Here is a 17,828-nt window from a genome sequence, read left to right as displayed (position 1 = left end):
TTAGATACTTCCTCCGTTGTATTAATATTGCAATAAAGATGAAATTACACATCTCAAAACACATTTTATATATTAAATATTTATAATTGTGTAAGAGCAAAAATTATAAAAAGTTGATATTGTGAAAGTATTTAGTGAGACGAATTCAACAAGATCCCACATGACTATATTTTGCTTAACGTATAAATCATATTATGATAGAGTATAAAACATATTCCCGGGGCCTCAACCATCAGCTTAAGCTTTTGGTTGAGTTGGTCCTCTAACATGGTATCAGAGCCAAGGTGACATAGAGGTCACGGGGTTCGAATCTCATCCACCCCTCCTTCAAAGTGGAATTAATTAATTCACGCCAGGTATGGGTGGGCCTGTGTTGCATCCACATTTCAAGTCCAGAGAACCTTTCATGTGAGGGGGAGTAATAAAGTATAAAACATATTCCTGGACCTCAACCATCAGCTTAAGCTTTTGGTTGAGTTGATCCTCTAACATATTATATAGTCAAATGAGAGTAATATTTAGTGCAAAAAGTCCATTATTGCAATATTAATAGAATAGAGGAAGTACTAGGCAAGTACAATCCTTTAAGGGGGTGTTTGGTATGAAAATTTGTAATGTAGGAAACGTAAACAAATAACTGTTTCCATTTCTATTAGTTTGGTATGAGCTACAAGTAACAAATACCGTTTTCAAAGGGTAACAAAATCCCCCAAATTGTTACCCTTATCCAACTAGTGGAAATAAAATGTGTTTCCCTCCTCAATCATAAACTCCTCAATTTGTTTCCATTCCATAAAGATATCAAACATATATCAAAGGTAACGTGTATCATTACCCTTTCCGATTCAATACTTATATAAATACTTTCCATTCCGTTTACGGAATTTATACCAAACGCCCCCTAAGCGTATCCATCTAATTCATTTCGAGCCTTCAATCACATTTGATAATTATAAAGAGAAATATAAAGACAAAACATTCAAATTAATTGGAAAATTGGAAGGTTTATCTATTCTAACATATCATAACATTTCGCTCAATGGATCCAAATTAAAACATGCACATTTGTTACTTTAATTAGTGCCTAACGGCTCTAGGCGCAATATAATTTCTTTTTTTTTTTTTTTTTCTCTCAAGCATTCAAAACGTAACATAGTAACACTCAAATCTTGAGATTCTCCGAATTCTGAAAGAAAACTAACAAAATCGTTATCTATATAAAATGAAAAGTCTTCCAAGTTGTAACAACATATATACTCCTATTTAAGTAAATTAATGGTAGATATACGTTGCTTTGTCCTCTAATCGATTGATGAGTATAATTGCTTGTTAGAACCACTTTTAATTAAGATATATATATAGCTGTGAAATCGAGCAATGAATCCTCACCCACCATTGATTTAGTTATATGAAAATAAACTAATACTTTAATAAAATAGTACTCTAATTATTGTTAACTCATCACTATAACGAATAATGATCACTCACCGCTGGTGCATTGTTGCTTACATTACCATCATACTTTTAAATAAAATAAAGTCATCAATGGAGGATAAAATCATGAGTGGATAAAGTAGTTTATTTACATAAAATATAGGTAAAATAAAAGTATGTAAAATTATGGTATAACTAATAGTCTACTATTATAGATCATACTTTGTATAATGTATACAAAAGTTGTCAGAGTACATAAATTGTTATTTGTAAGTTGCAATAACACTTCAAGAGCAAGATTAGCGCAATATTGTCTTAAGACTATAATCCATTGCCACATCAGTTATTAGGTTTTTTTTTTTTAATTTATAATTATGTTAAAACTCGACCAGATTTACATCTTTTCCCTAAACTCGCTTAAGACTTCTCTTACTATAAATTATTATATTTTTTATTTTTTACTCTTAGTAATAATAAAAAAAAATAAAGTAGGGCCCACACTCAAGTCTTAAATTAGGTCTTGAATTTTCAAAACTCAACTTGAGACTTAGTTAAGATTTCTCAAGAGAAATGAGATCAAACAGAGAATTTTATCTAAAGATTTAAGATGATGATGTCATGTGGAGTATTAAAACTCAGGGTTAATCTTTCTTATGGATAAGTTTAACCCTAAAAGAAAAGGTAGAGAAAGTTAGGGATAATTTTATTACAATAACTTGTACATACTTGGTACAACATGATAAGTGTATGTTATACTGTGGATTTTAAATTATTTTGATAAAGTTATTGTTTGTTTTGCCTTCTTTATTTTCTATATTTCATATATAATTATGTGTCAAGAAATTGTTCCTTTAAATAAAAAAAGTGGTAATAAATTATTGTAATGAGAATGAATTTGCATATAAATTTGTAAGACAGTTTGATGTTTATTATAATCTTATGGGGAAGCTAACTCACCACAAATCATTCTATTTTTCTTCATAATTTTTCATTTTCATCCATTATTAATTATTATCATTTTGTACGTAGTATTGGAGGCTCATAGACATTTTGATAGACATTTTATGAAGAAAAGTGTCAGTTTGATGACTTGATGAGGATAAAACATTAGAAATGTAAATTACTTACCAAATCATAGTTAAATTCATTCTCATTACTACTATTATACTCGTAACTATCTAGCAAATGGACTAAAATGTACAATAAAAAATACTCCCTCTGTTCCTATCTTTTTTGCCCATTTAATTGTGCACGATTTTCAAGACGCGTTTTAAAATGTCTATATCTTTATTTCCGTACATATAAAAATTATAAGAAAGTAATATCAATAAAATATACTCTGTAAATTAAGACGAATAAATCAATACTACTCATGACTATATTATTTTTTATGGATTAATGGTAATTTATTGTCAAAGTTTTCAATGTTTTAAAGTTTGTTTTAGGAGTGAGGTCAAATAACCAAATAAATTTAAAAGAAAAAATAATAGCCTTAACATTATCTTTTAAAAAGGAGTAGAACAGAGCAGATTTCAATAGAACAGAGCAAAGCAGATTTCAATAGAGCAGAGAAGAGCAGATTTCAGTAGACTAGAGCATGACTTTCACACATTCCAGAGCAGGACAGAGCAGAGCATAGCAGGGCAGAGCAAAAAAACAGGGCCTTAATACTTCATATTTGTCATTTGTCAACCACCTTAATTTTGAAATTACTTACTAGAAGAGATAACGCTCGTACACCATGCATTTAATAATTTTTAATAAACAAAAAAGACTTTTTTTTTTTATCGTTTGTAATTTTGTATCCATGGAAAATGTGGAATAATTTTGTCCCTCATATAAAATAAGAAAAAAAAATATATATAAAAAGAATAAATAATAAAAATTTCGAAAAAAAAAACACCAACTTCCCCTTTTGTCTTCTCCTAGTGTATAATAAGGTTTGAGTATGGTTCAAAAAAAAAAAAAAAAAAGGTTTGAGTATGGTTTGCTTCTCTTTTACTTAAAACTCAAAACTCAACAAAGCCTCAAGAAGAAGATCATTTGTCATCTCCATTTCTTTGATTTCCTACCAAATTTGGGACACTTTCCCTTTTTTCTTTGGTATGTTTTACTATTCCTTTCCTATTTTACATCTTCATCCATTTTATTATTTCATTTTGTTTTGTTCTTCATTTTTTGGTTAAATTGATGCTCTGTATTCTTCTGGGTATGTACCCAATTCTTGTTTTTCATCCTATTGAGTGAGTATTTTTAATTATGGAAAACCTTGCCATCTTTTCGGTTCATTTAGCTGCTCAAATTAATGGCAGAAAGTTGGGTTTTTTTTTTCTTTTTTTCCCATGGATTATGTTCCATTTGATTTTTTGTATAGAATTATTTGAAATTTTTGTAATTATTTATAGTGTTTTGTATCTTCAATTTTTGATGTGATTAACCATTTAACTTTGATGCTCAAGAAATTAGAGCTGATGGGTTTTAAGTTGTTAACCCCTTGTAGCAGACTAGCAGTAATTAATTATATATGTAATGTAATTAATTATGTATAATTTAAAATTATTTATTACTCCGTTAGATTTGTGGTGCAATATGCCTTAAAAGTTTGGTTTGATTAATTTTGTTTTTTTCATTGCATATGAGATTTATGTTAACTAATTAATTATCATTAGAGATTAATGTAAGTTTTACTGTAAACTGATGATACATCATCCTGAAGGTAAATCATATTTAAAATGTATTATCCTTTTTTAAGTTTCTACAAATCTAAAATTATCTTCCCAATTGCGGTACCTTTCATGACAATATGATCTCATTAGATTTGACATAGGAAATATTCATGTGGTAATATAGTTCCTTTAGTCTAAATTAATGAGCTAAATTCTGTTGCTGAGATGTAATGGAACAGTTCTTGTTGGGAAACAATTTTATTATGTCCCCCTTCAATGGGAAGAGTGGTTGATAACTGATATTGACTAATAACTTTGTTTACTTGTTGAGAGTTGGAAGGAGTAAGTTAGGATTAGAATCAACTGATTAGCTATTCCGATTCGATAGATCTTGTGCTGGATTTTTCTGAATAAAAGAATTATTCATGTATTGGGGCTCGAATCATACATGTAATGGTGTTTGATTATGATTTAGGATGCAGTATGTTTACAATATGCTATATTTGTGCATCATAATTAAGGGAAAAAAAGCATAGGTAAAAGCGAATACGTTAAGCTAGTATCTCCTTGGAGACCATAGAAGATTGTTTTGCACTTTCAAGTGGCTTGTTAGATAGTCTATGGCTCCATGCTCCTTCCCCTTTATTTATATATGTGATTGCTATACTATACAATTCATCGCAATCAAACTTTTGTTGGTCAACTTTGTTGCTTCTGGCATCTTTGAGACTCTTCTCCCATGCATCACTTACATCTTCTATTTGTGTGTCCTTCGATCTTCAAGTATAGGCGAGCTAGATATTAAGTACTGATATATTGAGACATGAAGGATCCTTTATTGTTGGTGTGGTGCTCTGTAGTATGAGCTATTGTTGTGACTCTTTGAGCATTTGATGCTACTCATGCTAGTATAAATATTTTAAGTGCATGCATATTAGAAACTTGGTAAATTCAGTGATGTATTCTTATGATGATCCGAATCTTCATTCCATCTCAAGTATGTGTTTGATGTTTGACACATTGATGTGGGTAGGGAGTTTACGAACATTCTAATTTAATTGGACTAAAAAATGTATTGATTAAAATTTGAGCAATACAGCCTACTGTTAATATCTTACAATAGTTTTATGATTACAGTAATTGATAATATTTCTATATCCTGTTTTTCAGGCCTAAGATAGATTGAAGTAGGTTTGTTGATTTCATAATGGGATCTGGAGATTGGTTCAAGACAAAGATTTTTAGAAAGAAGGTGAAGCTTGACAAAGCAAAACAGTCAAAGGTAAGCATGTCATTCTTGTCTTACATCTTTTTAAACATGGAAAGATACCTATTGCATGAGTTATATATGATTACTTGACTAGATGGCATTGTCAAAACAATTTTCCTAAAGTTGTATTAGTGTAACACCTTCCTTTTCTACACATGCAATACACATTTGTGGATAATAATATAATATCTCTAAGCTAGTCTCTTGTTGCTCATTCGCTTTAATGTGCAAATGAGATAATAATCGCTTTAATGTACAAATGAGATAACAAACATATGTGTGAACTATGAAGTTCATTTCTTTGTTTCTCTATTTACTGTTGTTTTCAATCATCAGCTGTGAAGGTTTAGCCTCCTTATGCAGTTGATATTACATAGATTCAACAAATTTTTGTACTTGATATTCCAGAGCAAGTATGTTGTTATACAAAATTTATTGACTTGTAGCCTGAATTATCCTACCAAGAAATTAGAAATGTGTCAAAGTTGTGGGTCGATTGAAGGGTTTTACTCACTTTGCTCTGAGCTTACTGATGTTGGGTTTGGTTGATATCTTAAATTAACATATTATACAGTTATACCTGTCTTGTTATTAGAACTCATCATTCTTTACATGAATAATCATCTTGCTGTCTGACAGGGATCTGCAGCTTCCGTCAAGCCAAAAAACAGTGCTAATGGTGGTCGGGTCAGCAGTAAAACTAATGGCACTCTTGTGAAACTCAGTGAAAATGATGCAGCAACGAAGATACAGACTGCTTTCAGGGCCTATATGGTATGTTTTCTAACTGAGCTAGAAAACATCTTTCACAAGGGATAACAAATAAGGGTTGTATCAAGAATGCTTTACTGTATTCTACTGCAGGCAAGGAAGGCATTACGGCGTATGAAAGGGGTAATACGATTTCAGAAATTAACACAGTTCCAGTCTGTTAAGAAGCAATCGACAAATACGTTGAATAATCTTCATTTATGGAGTATGGTACAAACTCAAATTAGAGATCGTCGCCAGTGTATGGTAATTGAAGGCCGTATCAAACAAAAAAAGCTAGAGAACCAAATGAAGCTTGAGGCAAAGTTACATGACTTGGAGGTGTGTTTTCAGTTCTTTATTACTTAGTATAAAGTCATGTGTAATGCTCGTCTTCCTAGTTCTGTTCAAATAGCTTCTTGTACATTACTGCGTATTATGTAATCAACACTAGTTAAAAAATTTAAAGGTGTCAAATGTGGATAGCATGCAAAGACAACGTGGGATTGTGATATAAAAGCCAGAACAGAAGCAAATAATGGGACATGAGTAAATATTTCAATTTAGACACAACTTTAAGCTCACCAAATGTTGAATGAAATTGTCTCTTTACTAGGTGGAATGGAACGGTGGTGCTGAGACCATGGAGGAGATTCTAGCTAGGATTCATTATAGAGAAGAAGCAGCTGTGAAACGGGAGCGAACCTTGGCCTATGCATTCTCTCATCAAGTATGTATACTTACTCAATGTAGCATCATGACAACATCTTTACATATACCTTTATCCCCGGATTTTCCTTTTCTTTTAGGGGAGAAGGGCTTATTAGTTCTTTTTGTGTATATTGCAGTGGAGGGCAAACTCTAGTCAAAATCAAGGTCCTGATGCTTCTGAACTAGGTAAAGCTGATTGGGGTTGGAGCTGGAAGGAACGGTGGATTGCTGCTCGTCCATGGGAAAGTAGATTGCCATCTCAGTCCATCAGCCCTAAGAAGGGGCAAAATAAGCTTACAAGCAAGGCTCGGAAAAGCAGTAACTCTACTACAACTACAACTACAACTACAAAAAAATCATTTCCTGCTAAATCTGCAGTACTTAATGGTAAGGCAGCAACTGGAAATGGTCGAAGGGTGTCCTTCCCAGGGGCGGAAAAAACAGCCAAGAAAGAATCAAACCCCAAAGTGCAAGAAAAAAAGCGTGAATCATTGTCTTAGATGTAAAAATATACAGGTCATCAATTGTTTGTGTAAAATTTTCTATGGTTTTCATTCGAAAACGCTCTATTTTCACTCTTTCCAATCTATATTTAATGTTGCATATACAGGGGTGGTGTGAAAAATATGTTTTGCCTACTGAGGCTGAATATGTCGTCTGTATTCTTTTTTCTTTCCTTACAGCGTCCTTTCTATTTGTAAATGTTGAAGAGAATCATACTATTTATAATGTAAATAGACGATATTTTTTTTGGAGAGATTACTCGGGATGTAATGGAAGGACGTTTCTGAGATTGCTTGCTTCAGTCTTGTACACCGGGTACTGCCCATTGTTTTCCTAGCAATGTTACTAGTTCATGTTCATACCCTTGTGAACTACGATCCAAAAGGTGTGTATATTTCAGACTAGTTTAACAAAATTAGGTAGCGAACTGCTGTTTACAGCGAGGTTAACATGTCCTATTTTACCAAAGTTATAGCATCAAAGATTGGTGTTAGATTCTATCAAATAAATTTATCTTTCAACCCATTGAACTCCCTTGATATTAATCATATTATTGTATTGTAACAAGCGTGTCGTTACAACTAGCAAGCGCTTAATGATGAGGTTTAATGTTTCATTGGCAATTATTGGCATGAAAGCACGTTTGATGATTATTTTGAATAGTGGTGTAATTGATTTATTTCATCGTCTTTTCGTATACAAAGATATTTATTGAGCGTAAATATTTGTCTTGAAAGTACAATGGGACCCTTGATACACCAAATCTGTGGAATCCAATTTTGATAAAATGTCTCAGACAAGTATGTTTCGGAAACACCTTTAATATCATTGTCTTTGTACTACGATTTTCACGGTGTTATACAATTTCTGATGAGGTTTTACACATACGAGTAGTATCCAATTCTAAAGATATTCTTACATAGGTAATGAGTTATGCACTAACAAATATATATTAATTACAATTTTTTAAATAATACTTCATCCGTTTCTTTTTAGTTGACACGTTTGCCAATGCACAAATTATATCATTAATATCTTTAATAATCGATAAGCGAAAATTATAAAAAATTGATATTTTGAAAATATAGACTATGACGAATTTAACAACATTCCACATAACTATATTTTTCTTCACATATAAATCACAAAACATGATCATAGGGAAGTGTGTGAATAGTGCTAAAATCAAAACGTGTCAACTAATAAAAAACATAGGCAGTAATAAATTAAAAGTACTACCAAGAGGTTAAAAAGTATTACTAAACATTTTCAGTAGTATTGAACACCTGTCAGTAGTACTACTGAACAGTAACAATAGTAATATTGTAAGGTGAAAAAATTTGTTATGTAAAATTAGTTGTGCATAACTGTTATGCATTACAACTTTCTCGATAACGAGAATCGATTCAAAGATTCCTTGAAATTGGGAGAGAGGTTATAACTATCTAAGTTGTCCTTCACTCTTGCAACACAACCACAACCACAACCCATGTTATAAATTACTTTGTATCAAAGTTAATTTCATCATCCATAAGCTTCTAATTTCAATTATGTTCAAGTTAAGTACAAGTCATTGGTGTTAACTGTTGAGTCATGTAATAAAGGATAGTCATTTTCATGTAGTTAAAGATTACGTAGTACTCCGTACTCCTTAAGTAGTTTGCAAGCAATTGGTTTTACAATTTGGTGCGTATACATATATGTTCATGTTAATTAGGTGTGTGATGCCAATTAGTGGTGTCAAAAGCACACTTGACCTGACTCCATTCGAAACCAAGCCGAAAAATATTCTATTTAGATTTCGACTCGAGTGGACATAATAATTTAGTATGACTCAACTATAAAAATTGATCTAACCCGACCCAACCTCATCAGATCCAATTTGATCATCCGAATTGACACCTCTAATGCCAATAATCTCAATGATATGGATCTCCTGCCATTATAAGAATCCCCTAATAATACTTATTAGGGTGAGCGTAACAGGGTACCCTGTAAAAATCTCAGGACCCGAAACCGGAACCTGTTGCAACAGGTTCCTAAATATAGGAACCGGAACTGGAACCTGCAGGTTTCAGTTCCGAAACAGGGTACCATGTCTTTCAAAGTAAACTTAATAGTTACTTGACTGTCTAGAATATTTAATACAAAATTACAAATACTTAATTAATACCATTAATTAAACCATTAAGAGTAAGATAAAAAATGAATAAGAGGAAGGAGAGAGGTAGGTGATAGCTTTGATTCAATTTTGATATAGGGCTTTTATACTTGGGCTTAAATGATAGGTTCCGGTTTCATGTACCTCATAGGGAACCCATACTAATAGGGTACCCTACAGGTTGCGGGTCCAAAATTTTATTACTATAGAGGTGATCAATGGGCAAGCCGGGCTGGATTCGGGCGGGGCCAAGGTAAAAATATGTCCATTTATCGGGTCGGCCCAAGCCAAACTTCAGGCCTGAAAATGAGTGCCCAAACTCGCCCAAACTAGGCGGGGTCATGCGGGTTTTTCGGGTTGGGCCTAAAAGTCAACTAAAATTGCATAAAATTGATGTCCCAAGTCTGTCCAAAAATTTTAAAATCGGGCCGGGCCGGACCCAATTCGGGCCGGAAAAAGTTGTCCAAAACCCTGCCCAAAATCGGGTCGGGCTCAACTTGATCACCTCTATTATGATAGCAACAAATGTATAGTGCAAGAGAAAAGACAATTTGGGTATCAGGGTATGTCTTAAGTTTTGTCCGTACAAAAAATCCACAACTATAACATTGATATCAATTTGTAAAAAAGAAATTCCCCAATGCATCAATCAAAATTGTGTTCCAACCCAATTGTCGATCTAGAAGCGTTAAAACTTAAAACCACATAAAATTCGTCCAGTTTTTGCATTGGTTGTTTAATCTAACTTTGAGTTTGTTTCATACATGTTTTCGGTTTGGTTTCACACTTGCTATCTCTTCATGTGCACAACTTTGTTCAAGCCTTAATAAAGTAAAGTTGAATATGCAATGATATTTAAAGAACAAAAGCAATACATGTGAATGATGATTTTGATTTGGCCTAACATAAATACATAATGCAAATGAAAATTATATTATTTGTTCGGTGTTTCTCAAACTTTGCATGATCATTTGCACCCCCAGAAAAAGTTATGAAGTAAGATAAATTTTGATCCCAAATTGAATGTGGCCTAAACGTTATTTAGGATGGGATTAAGTACTGGCATTTTCAGGTTTATTCCAGAAATTAGGCTTCTTCTCTACAAAGGCAGACGATTGCTGGTACACCATTGACGCAGTCTCTATCAAGATGCCAGCAGTCAAAGCAAAGATAACGTACTTTCTGCCCTCGGCTTCATAATCAAAGTAATGGAGGAGATACTTTGAACCCATCCATTCCCTCTCCACTTCTCTTCGGTTTTCATCCTGTTTATAGCAGAGGACATAGTTCACCACACTCCATAAGAAATATCGAAAATTTATCTAGAGAGCAGCACTGAAGAATGGGATTGAAATTGAACCTTGAGAAACATTTCTAAGGGAGCATCAAATATTGCTTCAACTTCAGCAACATTAGGGGCGGGATGAAATGCAGTTTTGTCAAACAGCAGGCCAATTACTGGCACTACTACCATGCCATTTTGTTCATAAGAAGAAGGCTATCCGGTGTTAATCAGGGTGGCAATTGAGTGTCACTCAACACATGCCAAAGCAGCCAAACACATGCCAAAGCAGCCAAACACATGGACTGCGCACATGCCACACGTTCCCATGTGTATCAGCTTGTTTTTTACAACATTATACCCGCATTATAAACGATAGACCACTTGCACAAAGAAATTGATGTCCATGTAATAAACTATAGCACAACTAGGATCATGTTAAAATGGAGGATACCTTCATAGAGAAAGGTTCAAGAACGGAAACAACTTCAACAAGTGAAGGGTCCAAACCAATCTCCTCATTTGCCTCCCTCAATGCGGTTGCAACTTCATCTCTGTCACCTTCTTCCATCTTTCCACCAGGAAGTGCCACTTCACCTGTACTCAAAAAATATGTATGATCAAAACATACGCCTGCCATTTTTGGTACAACACAAAATATTTAAGCATATAAAAGTATAGAAGTTGCTTCACTCAATTGGGATCGTTTCTACAGAACTGGTAAAAAGTTATAATTATTTCAAAAATAAAAGAATAACTTCAAAAAATAAAGTGGTGTTCGAAAACTGATAGTTTGATCTGTTGTGGGAAGTTTGAAAGACTAGAGGAGCGACTAATTAACCGCACTTACCGGAGTGAGATGAGAGAGTGGAGGAACGCTGAGTGAGAATGACTCGCAGATCACCATTGTCTCCTTCAAATATGCAGATCAGAACTGCAGCTCTTCTATCAGTCTGCGGTCTTGGTGGTCTGTCATAACTAACGACGTTGGCAGCATCAATACCATTTCCAGACGAATAAGGCTGATGCAGGCGGAGCCGTTGAGCCAAGTCTGATAATGTCTTCGATCCACCGGCTTCAATTTTAACATCCATTATCAAATCACTTGTAATACTAGCAGGGCAGATTTGGCAACTCACCAACTTTAGGCTCCCACCAACCAATTTTCTTTATTATGTACGGTTGGTGATGAATACACAACATAAGAATCTTGGCCACATTAAAATCTGTTGCACTTCATTAAAAATTACAATGCTGTCCAATAAAATTACAAATATATATTTTCTTAGCAATTTACAGTCCCATTATTCTTCCACCTTCTCAAGATTTTCTTTTCTAATTTTCTTCATGAAAATATGAAATAGAAAATAATCTATGCCTAGTAAGGACAGGCAAACATCAACATACAATATAAAGCCGTCACAAAATTTTATAGAAATATTGTTAATTTCTTTCTGAAAAATCAGTAACAGTCAATTTGAGCCTGTGGAAAAATGAATTTTCGGTATATAAATAGAATTCTTAACGTCGCACCTGGTAAACAATCTTTTGTATATAACAGGATTTCTGACTCTTTGGGTAATCAAAATACTTGACCAGAAACATTTCTCCCATCCATTAGGTCTCAAATTCCTTTCAGTTATCATTCTGAATTACTGATTGCAAAGTAAAGAGAGTAGAAGCATAAACAACGGAGTTTCAAGGAAATTGATATGAAAAATAATTTCCCACGAAATCATTTTTACTTCCACTTCAACAGTTTTTTAAATCAGCTGATATTTCTGTTACAAAGCAGGGATAACAGGGTTCAGGATCTCCTCTAACTAAGCAGGTTATTACTCCATCAGCTTGAAGGATAACTGCTCCTTTAATAATCGCGCAAAATTGATGTTGCTCTTAGAAGCTTGTGCAAAGGAAGCAATCAACTCTATTCAACAAATCAATGCCGCTAACAATCCATAAGCTAAAACTAACAATGTCTGGAAGTCACCGTTCAGTAGCCATTTGCAGGCAATGGGGGACTTCCATGATGTAGTGTGCGAGATCAACTTTACTTGTACACCATGTTGAGTCCCCAAGTCGCCTGCTACCTTTTTCTACAACAAGCCACAATTCGTCTACATATATGGCAAAAGCAGCCAGAATCCAAGCACTGAGTATGAGACTACTATTTGCTTCCAAATCTTCAAGGGCTTTTTCCTGAATCTAATACTACGTAGTATCAATTATTTCACAGCTAATTTACATCTCACTTTCACATCCTTTATTCTGGAACTAGAAACAATTATACCAATCAGCAACATTACATAGAAAACACCACAAACTATGTAAAATGTAGATTTAGCAAAAATCATGAACTCAGCAGGGGAAAATAGCTCTGTTTGGTAAAAGATTGATGCTTTCAGAGATGAAAGCAAGAGAAGTAAGTTCCAGTGGAGGCACAACTTACTGTAAATTATTCAATGACATCTAAAGGTAACTCGGAAAATAATCAACTTGAAAAACCATCCATTTCCCTTACAACACCAAAATACTCGGTACAAACTAACTTCTACTACCTCCGATTTTTATTATTTGCAACTTTGGGGTATTATTTGTGAGATATAAAATATTCCAAAGTTGCAAATAATAAAAATTGGAGGTAGTATTTCAATTTTCGTAATCCTTGATATGTCAGTCATGTTAGAATATTACTCACCTAAGAAGTGAATTAGAAACAAGACACTGCTAGATTAGTTCAAGATACTGAAGTCTGATAGATTCAGAGATAGAATTCGTACTGACCTGAAAAGTTTTCTTGAATGCACAAGTGTCATAGACGTGCTGACCCCTAAAATCTCGAAAATCCTTTGACAGAATAGTCAGCCAGGTTGGGCACCATTTTCTAGAAGTATATTTTACCAATTGCATTACTAAGAGAAAAAAATGACACATCCAAAACAGACCTACTAGGATTATATTATTGCTTTCAGCATTCAGCTATTATAAATTCATCTACATACATATTGCACACTCCCGTGTTCTACTATGGATAGAACTAAGAGATGTAGATGTAGCTGAAATTTATTTTCAATCAATTCAACGCATAACAGTGTCTTTATCAGCGGAGCTAGGAACCTTAAATTTGGGATTCTGCTCCAGAAATGGCGGTGGTCTTTGATAAACAACTGATGCAGCTCGAATCAAAATTGCAGCAGTTAGGCCCCATATCACATACTTATTGTTGTCTGTTTCATGATCAAAAAAATGAATCAAATATTTGTATCCCATCCATTCTCTTTCCTCTGCTCTGCGATTATCATCCTGAATCAAGATTCCAACAAGTTTATGTCAAAAGAAAGAAAGCACGCAGAAATATAGTTTGTTGAAGGAAAACCTGAAACTAAAGAGCAGAACCTTGATGAACATTTCCAAGGGAGCATCAAATACTGTTTCTACCTCAGCAGCATTTGGATCTGCCTTGAATGCATCTTTATTGGACAGTATCCCTATAACTGGTACCACCTTTAAGAGATGCTGCAGACGTAAACATGAAGGTGATGTCACAAAGGTCAGATTGCTTCAAATCTTAAGCTGGTTCAGAAATTACACCGTCTTCCTCAGCTCTATGTCAACACTTAAAGCTTCTTTTATAGTTGATGATTTCTTAGTATCTAATTCTTTCCAACTAATTATTAGTATCTTCTGGGATTCTTTCCAACCTAAAAAGCTAAGGCATATAATGCATGAGAACTACAAAGCAAAACAATGAAAAACTGGATACTGTCAGGGTACCAGTATTGGGTAAGAAGAAATAAATTTCTGTAATTGTGATTAATTGCAAGAAACTGTCTAGGACATGTAGCATACAAGACACAGCAGAAGGTAAAATCGGCTACAAAACTCAAAACACCAACTCCCCAAATGATCCAACTGAAAAGTCCATCATCCAGCAATGATGTGATTTTCTAATGCTGAACATAATAGGCCAATGCCACTGGATTATGCCAAAGGGAAGCAGCAACCATGTGTTTATTAAAAAAAAAAAAACAAATTCACTTTACGAATTTATAAGAAAACATACAAAAAACTTAATATAAAATGTTGATATGAATTTCAATTTACCAATAAGTTTTGGTTGAAGTTCAAACAGGAGAGCAAATTGAAAAATCAACATCATTTTAAACCAAAAAGCCTGACCAATGCAGATAAGTATTGCTCCAGGAAACTCCAAAAAGGTAAAATAGAGGGTCTTGAGGCATGCTTGTCAATTAGATAAGATTTTTGGGTGCTGCACATACTCTAATGGAAATGCTTAACTGCTGTCCAAGTGGTTTAATGACGTTTAAGTAGATTTGATAAAATCTGTAATCCTCTGGTAGTTAAGAGTTTAGACAGATACATCCTTGGACACCTCCTAGAAGGCAAGAAGAGCATGGTTTTTCAGTAGGTATCAATCTTGCAATAAGTCTTCATAGGTCAATACAATTTATAGAAAGGAATTTATTGCTCTAGACGATGTCATTTAGAGGATGTAATTAGAATAGAAATAAAATAAAATGGTGATCATTCATGACTTGATTGATTTCTACAATTGGCATGGATTTGGGCTTTAAAGGTTCAATGCTTTAGACTGTAATATTGGCCGTACATAAGTTTTACTGTTTAAGTTTCTTAATAGGATTTATTTGATAACATCCCAAATCCATGCATCTTGTATAAGAACCATGAAGGAACTGAGTTTCATATCAAGAGGGTAGTTATCAGCTTCTCGTTGACAATACCCCTCCATGCTATTTGAAAAAGTTCACTTAAAGCCGTTGGATATAGGGCATATTTCTCCCATATACTTTGTTTTTAGTTGACAAGAAGAAACTTGCTTTTACAATGGAATTCTTTAATAAGTTGCTATATTTGTTTGTTTATAGGGTAATAAGTTCCAATAAGATCTAATAAGGCTCAATAAGATAAGATTATATACGGGTTAAAAAGTTCAAGACTAATAAGATAAGACATGAAATTCAGATGAAGAGAACACCTAAAGCTTTTTTTTAGTACTCTGTTCATTCCACCATTGAAAAGCTATCATCTAGTAGGTTGATTCATAGGTTTAGGTTCCATGCAGGATTCTAGGGAACAAACTGAGTGCATTTTTTAAAACAACCCTAAAAAGGTATTTTGAACCAGCAATATGGCAACTGATTCTGGATAGAAAGTAGGAGCCTAACTACACTCCATATATGATCTGCATACCTTTATCTGCTGGAACTGATGATAAAGTTTTGCTAATTTGCTACTAAGTTATAAACCAGCAAATGAAATTGTATACCTTAGACAAAAAAGGCTCGAGAGTGGTCACAACATTCACCAGCGATGGATCTAAACCAATTTCTTCCTTTGCCTCCCTCGTTGCGGTATCCCTATCATCCTTGTCACCCTCCTCAGCTTTTCCTCCAGGCAATGCCACTTCCCCTGAGATCAAAGACCATAAACCCACTTAAAATCTCAACCCCTCATAACCAAAAATAACAATGACACATTCAACAATCTAATTTTAATCACACTCCATTTTTTCATCAATACATGATTCAAGCCTGCAACCACCACAATAAACAGATACTTAATTTACAAAGTTCAACATACACATACTCAAAATTCAACACCCAAAGCTTTAAACTTTTCCCTGAAACAGAAACAACAAACTTGCTATGTTGTGCTACATTCAACAGTCCATATGTAAGAACCACTCAATTAAATATCATTATGAACATTAATCAACCTAAAAAATTATTTACCAAGTAATCAAATAAACAAATTTGACACAAATAACAATCATAATTCCAAAACTTCTACCTCTAATACAACCATAGAACATACAAGTAAAAAACAGGCCATTAACCTCCTATTCTCCTACAATAACATAAGATATTTAGGACCCATTCAGCATTAGCACCAAATTATAGTTTCCAGAATTTAAACATAATAATTAACATGATAAACGTTATAAACGAGGTTAAAACTAGTCCTAACAACATTGATAATTTTGAAAACCGACAACAAAAAAAACCCGATACTACATAAACCAATCAGCATAATAAAAGTGATCACAAACCAGAGTGAGTAGAAAGGCGAGAAGATCGTTTAGTAAGAATAACACGAAGATCCCCATCAACCCCTTCAAAAAGACAAACAAGAACAGCAGCTCTTTTAGGCTTAAATGGTTGTTGATCATCCTCTTTAAATTCTCTGACCTTCTCCAAATCCTGACCAATTGGGTTGGTAGATTGAGCAAATCCAACTTGTGCTACAACCTTGCCACTCACTTCTTCGATGTCCGCGGCATCGTCGTCATCGATTGGTGACGGGGGTTTGTAGAGGCGGAGCTGCTGTGCTAAGGCGGAGAGTCTTAGAGAAGATGAAATGGGGGAGTGGGAATCCATTAAGAGAGAGAAAGTTGATGATGGATTTTGTTTAATGGGTGATGGTATAAATGGTATTGGTATGTGTAGGTTGAATTGTGAGGGTAGTTTTCGAAGAATTGATGATAGCATGAGTTGGGTTGAGAGATGAACATGGAGAAATTGATTATGGTTTATTTTAATGATGGTTGATTGATTTGTTTATCTACTCTTTTTTTTTAGCAAGAAAGCTTGGGACTTTAAATTCAAGTGGTTGAATTTTGACATTTGTTGAGTTTTCTCATTTTTCTGTGTTTAATTTTCTTGAATTTGATTAGTCTACTATGTACAATATCATGCCAATTTTTGATGCTAGTCATGCTACTAGGAGTCTAGGAGAACCTTATGTTAACGATGTATGTATATAAGTATATTATTCGCTTTCTTGGTGAGTTGAATTTTCCAGAAAATGCAATTTTCTATAGTGTCAAGATTGTCAACCAAACAATTTAGCTTAATTTCTAGGAAAATGATCTAATATGAGAAAAAATTTCCCATAAAATGTAAATTCCTATGGGAAGTTACTTCCCCATATGAACCAAACAAGGCCTTAGTTTAAATGTAAATTGATTTTGAGTTGCTGTTATCAATTTTTAATTGAACATATCTTCTA

The 17,828-nt window shown here is 33.8% G+C and overlaps 3 protein-coding genes across 5 annotated transcripts; 1 reads left to right on the top strand and 2 right to left on the bottom strand.

The window, feature by feature from the left end:
* The first annotated feature begins 3,367 nt into the window (after window positions 1-3,367).
* On the top strand, window positions 3,368-7,624 carry LOC145579350 (protein IQ-DOMAIN 9-like). The gene is made up of 6 exons (XM_081636586.1): window positions 3,368-3,537; window positions 5,271-5,382; window positions 6,010-6,144; window positions 6,235-6,462; window positions 6,737-6,850; window positions 6,969-7,624. The coding sequence occupies exons 2-6, from the start codon at window positions 5,308-5,310 to the stop codon at window positions 7,329-7,331; spliced, it is 915 nt and encodes a 304-aa protein (XP_081492712.1). The 5' UTR covers window positions 3,368-3,537; window positions 5,271-5,307; the 3' UTR covers window positions 7,332-7,624.
* Window positions 7,625-10,334: 2,710 nt separating this feature from the next.
* Window positions 10,335-11,985, bottom strand: LOC145579349 (nudix hydrolase 11-like). 2 transcript variants are annotated; one of them, XM_081636584.1, is made up of 4 exons: window positions 11,629-11,985; window positions 11,233-11,375; window positions 10,857-10,994; window positions 10,335-10,761 (listed from the first exon to the last, which is right to left on the bottom strand). In XM_081636584.1, the coding sequence occupies exons 1-4, from the start codon at window positions 11,870-11,872 to the stop codon at window positions 10,549-10,551; spliced, it is 738 nt and encodes a 245-aa protein (XP_081492710.1). In that variant the 5' UTR covers window positions 11,873-11,985; the 3' UTR covers window positions 10,335-10,548. The 2 variants fall into 2 exon arrangements, with proteins under 2 accessions (XP_081492710.1, XP_081492709.1); XM_081636583.1 differs by lacking the exon at window positions 10,857-10,994.
* Window positions 11,986-12,246: 261 nt separating this feature from the next.
* LOC145579348 (nudix hydrolase 15, mitochondrial-like) lies at window positions 12,247-17,529 on the bottom strand. 2 transcript variants are annotated; one of them, XR_014099135.1, is made up of 5 exons: window positions 16,870-17,529; window positions 16,087-16,229; window positions 14,175-14,294; window positions 13,563-14,081; window positions 12,247-13,052 (listed from the first exon to the last, which is right to left on the bottom strand). XR_014099135.1 is itself a non-coding variant. In XM_081636582.1 (4 exons), the coding sequence occupies exons 1-4, from the start codon at window positions 17,306-17,308 to the stop codon at window positions 13,857-13,859; spliced, it is 927 nt and encodes a 308-aa protein (XP_081492708.1). In that variant the 5' UTR covers window positions 17,309-17,529; the 3' UTR covers window positions 13,380-13,856. The 2 variants fall into 2 exon arrangements, 1 of the variants encoding a protein (XP_081492708.1); XM_081636582.1 differs by lacking the exon at window positions 12,247-13,052 and having other exon boundaries at window positions 13,380-14,081.
* Window positions 17,530-17,828: the final 299 nt, after the last annotated feature.

Source organism: Chenopodium album, chromosome 14, assembly GCF_948465745.1.
Source record: "Chenopodium album chromosome 14, dcCheAlbu1.1, whole genome shotgun sequence".
Taxonomy (NCBI): Eukaryota; Viridiplantae; Streptophyta; class Magnoliopsida; order Caryophyllales; family Amaranthaceae; genus Chenopodium; species Chenopodium album.
Note: the sequence above shows the minus strand (reverse complement) of the source record. Positions and strands in the feature narration are given on the sequence as shown.